The 3,593-nt window shown below is 39.0% G+C and overlaps 1 protein-coding gene across 1 annotated transcript; it reads right to left on the bottom strand.

The window, feature by feature from the left end:
* Positions 1–264: 264 nt before the first annotated feature.
* LOC135213301 (uncharacterized) lies at positions 265–1,753 on the bottom strand. Its single transcript, XM_064247281.1, has 2 exons — positions 976–1,753; positions 265–712 (listed from the first exon to the last, which is right to left on the bottom strand). The coding sequence occupies exons 1-2, from the start codon at positions 1,317–1,319 to the stop codon at positions 265–267; spliced, it is 792 nt and encodes a 263-aa protein (XP_064103351.1). The 5' UTR covers positions 1,320–1,753.
* Positions 1,754–3,593: the final 1,840 nt, after the last annotated feature.

The following is a 3,593-nucleotide window of genomic DNA, read 5'->3' as shown; positions in this document are numbered from 1 at the left end:
TGACCTCCTCAGAAATTAAGTTCAACATTAGATGATAGGTTATTTCATTAAGCTGACAAATTATGGCAACTGGGTATGTTATTGCCGATGTTGAAGCTAAAGATAAAGTATGGTATCATTCCTTCATTGCATTATCATCTTTACTACTATTTGTTTTGCTACATGTAGTAATTATTTTAAAGGATAAATGAATTATGTTCACTTTACTTCTATAAATTCCCATTAGATGTACAAATAAAACTCCTAAAACTATTCATGTTTTATTTACAAAATGCAGTCATCATCACTCTCGAGGAAAAGATCATCTTCCCCGTCCTCATCGTCACTGGCCAGGCTAATGATGACTGGTTCTACTGTCTCTCGGATATTGTCCGACTCCCAATACTCCTCTTCGAAATGACGGGATTGTCGAACTGCTCCTGCCCACACTTCTGGGGTAACAGAAAGCCTGGCTTCCTCCAGCCTGTCCTGCAGGTCGGATCGAGTAAATCGACGGTGGGAGGAACGTACGTGTCTCTTCATGAACCCCCACACCTGTTCAATTGCATTGAGCTCGGGGTGAGCGGGGGGCAAGCGAACAACCTCATGGCCCCATTCACGGATGTTGTTGTCAATCTCATACCTTCGCTCCGGCCGATTCTTTTGGCAAATAAGCAGCAGCTCCGAGCGTGTGGCAGAAGGTCGGAACGATATCCTGCGCTGTTCTAGCCACCTGACGAGAGAACATAATAGAACATTAATACCTTAAAGATATATCATAAATTGTTACATGTAGTACAAGCAATAAAGTCCAATTTGATAAAGTTCCCATTAAAATAGGTTAATTGACTCTTAGAACAATTTATATATATATATATATATATTATATATATATATATATATATATATATATATATATATATATGTATATATATATATATATATATATATATATATATATATATATATATATATATTGGAAGTCATTATAAGTACCTGACGATATCTGCCTTTTTGGTTGCTGATGTGGGGCATCGACTCTCCTCGAGCAGTGTGCTATGATATGGTGCATTATCAAGCACAAGTACAGATGGCCCGGGAAGGGATGGCAGAAGTTGCGTCGTTAGCCACTGTTTGAACAACTTTGCATTCATCTCGCCATGGTAGTCTCCCTGATTGGACTTGGCCAGGTAGCACAGGTATGAACCATCTATAAAGCCCTCATTCGTGCCAGCTGCCACCACCACAAAACGCTCACCTTCTCCAGGAGGAACCTGACGACTGTAAGTGGGGCTGGTGATATCCTGCGTAGTGTCTGCCCATTCCCTGTTGTGGGCCATCCTCGTCGTGAACCAGGTTTCATCTACCTAAACGACCACTCTCCCCTCCTCCCGCTGGCGTTGTAGATCACGGAGAGCAGTTATCCGGCGGCATACAATTTCCAGGCATTCCTTCCTTACATACATCTTACGTTGGGAAGTTTTATACTTGAATCCCATAGAATGCAAGAGTCGAAGTACTGAAGCCCATGATGTCATTTCCGAAATAATGCCAGCTGTTTTGAGGTCATTTGTCAAGGAACCAACAGTAAAATGCTCCTTTTCGGCAAACTTTCTGTGGATACAGCGACGAATGGCACCAATCGTAAAGTTATCAAAGACAGGCGGCACTTGTGATCCTGACGATGGTGAAGGAACGGAACTGGAGGCACGGTTGACGGTAACCCTCACTGCACCTGCAGTCATGCCCAAAACATAGCCAACACGGTCGTACGGCCTAATAAGAAGAAAAAAAATTATATCGGATGATCCGTTGGTCTGATGGAGATTTTAGCATTTATAAGCTTGTATTTACTTTGGATAAAAATCTTATTTTAACAAAAATAGTTATATAAAGACTGTTTACATACAATCTCTCTCTTTCTCTCTCTCTTAGTGGCATAGTGAATAGTTAATGGAAATGTTCAAAAGCCTGAATGACATTACAAGTATTACAATCATGTTACGCTAAATACAAATCAGACCATAAACATTGGATTTAAACTAGAAACTGAATAATTACCTATTCAGGCTATAGTAAATATGGCCACGGGCTTTCTCTTGACTGTATAAAGTTGCAAGTCGTAAGACAAATGCAGTTTTGCAACCACGGGGACAATTCCAAATCCTGTTAGCCATTCTTCACTGTTATGGGTTTCAGAGCCGATGGAACAAGGTGAATGGGTGTCTGGTGGACGGGCGGGGCAAAATTTCGTCAAAAGTTGTTTACATTGCTTACGTAATGAATGTTTTCGACTCTTGGCTCGTTATCACTGGTCATGGCGTCGGCTAGATCATTTTTACTCTATAAAAATTAAAACTATCGGGTTTAGGTTATTGATAATGCTGACAAAATTTGTGTGTGGTTGTAAAATATACATATGTCAACTTTCAGCTACATCCGATGCTTTGATAGGAGCAAAAGTCCAAAAGTCCATTTTACGTAGTAGGAGCAATAAGTCCATAAGTCCATTTTACGTAGTAGGGGTAATAAGTTCATTTTACGTAGTAGGGGCAATAAATTAAATTTTACGTAGTAGGGGCAAGTAAGTTAATTTTACATAGTATGGACAATAAGTTCATTTTACATAGAAGGAGCAATAAGTTAACGTAGTAGGGGCAATAAGTTCATTTTACGTAGTAGGGGCAATAAGTTCATTTTATATAGTAGGGGCAATAAGTTAACTTTACGTAGTTAGGGGCAATAAGTTAACTTTACGTAGTAGGGGCAATAAGTTAGCTTAACGTAGTAGGGGCAATAAGCTTCATTTTACGTAGTAGGGCAATAAGTTCATTTTTATGTAGTAGGGGTCAATAAGTTAACTTTACATAGGGGCAATAAGTTCATTCAGTAACTGAGCCTATAAAAAAAAATTGGAATTCAAACCATTTGCTGTTAAGAGTGAAGGTGGCCTCTGGACGACCTTGTTTGGTGTTTATTTATTTTTTATGTATATTCGTTTTCTTGCCTCATTTGCCTTGTCATTTTACTTGTCATTCATTGGTCTTGTTATTCTGTCCCCTGTAATATGGATGTTTTATATGCGACTGAAAGTTTCAGGGAAAGTAAATGCCTTATATGACATGTTTCATTAGAGTTTCGGTACATTAACGATAATAATGACAAGAAGGATTGAATCACAATTTTTAACCTCGTTTTAAAATCTCTGCTCCTACTGGAAGGTTTTGGTCCAGATCATGGCAACGATTGGTGTGATGGGGGAAACGCAGTGAATTTTGATCACCAGGTTACATTCATTAAACAAAATACCAGTGGATTTTAATTATAACCTAAGAACCTACGCAAATGTTTTTTGGCGAGAGAATGGAATACAGATAAGACCAATTCTGTATATCTGTGTTCAATTCCTGTTGACTGATTAGACTAAATCAAAATAAATTTCTGTCCACTGAATTTGTAGATAATTGTCAGCTTTTGGATTGGTTCATTAGGAAGGACATTACAAATAGATGGCGCGAAATTCGCTTCAAACTTAACCTAACCTAACCAGTCTGGAGAGAGCAATCCTGAGGCCTGAGCCTTGAGCATGCGCAGTGCAGTTCTCGGAATCAAAT

The sequence above is a fragment of the Macrobrachium nipponense genome, chromosome 42, assembly GCF_015104395.2.
Source record: "Macrobrachium nipponense isolate FS-2020 chromosome 42, ASM1510439v2, whole genome shotgun sequence".
Classification (NCBI taxonomy): Eukaryota; Metazoa; Arthropoda; class Malacostraca; order Decapoda; family Palaemonidae; genus Macrobrachium; species Macrobrachium nipponense.
Note: the sequence above shows the minus strand (reverse complement) of the source record. Positions and strands in the feature narration are given on the sequence as shown.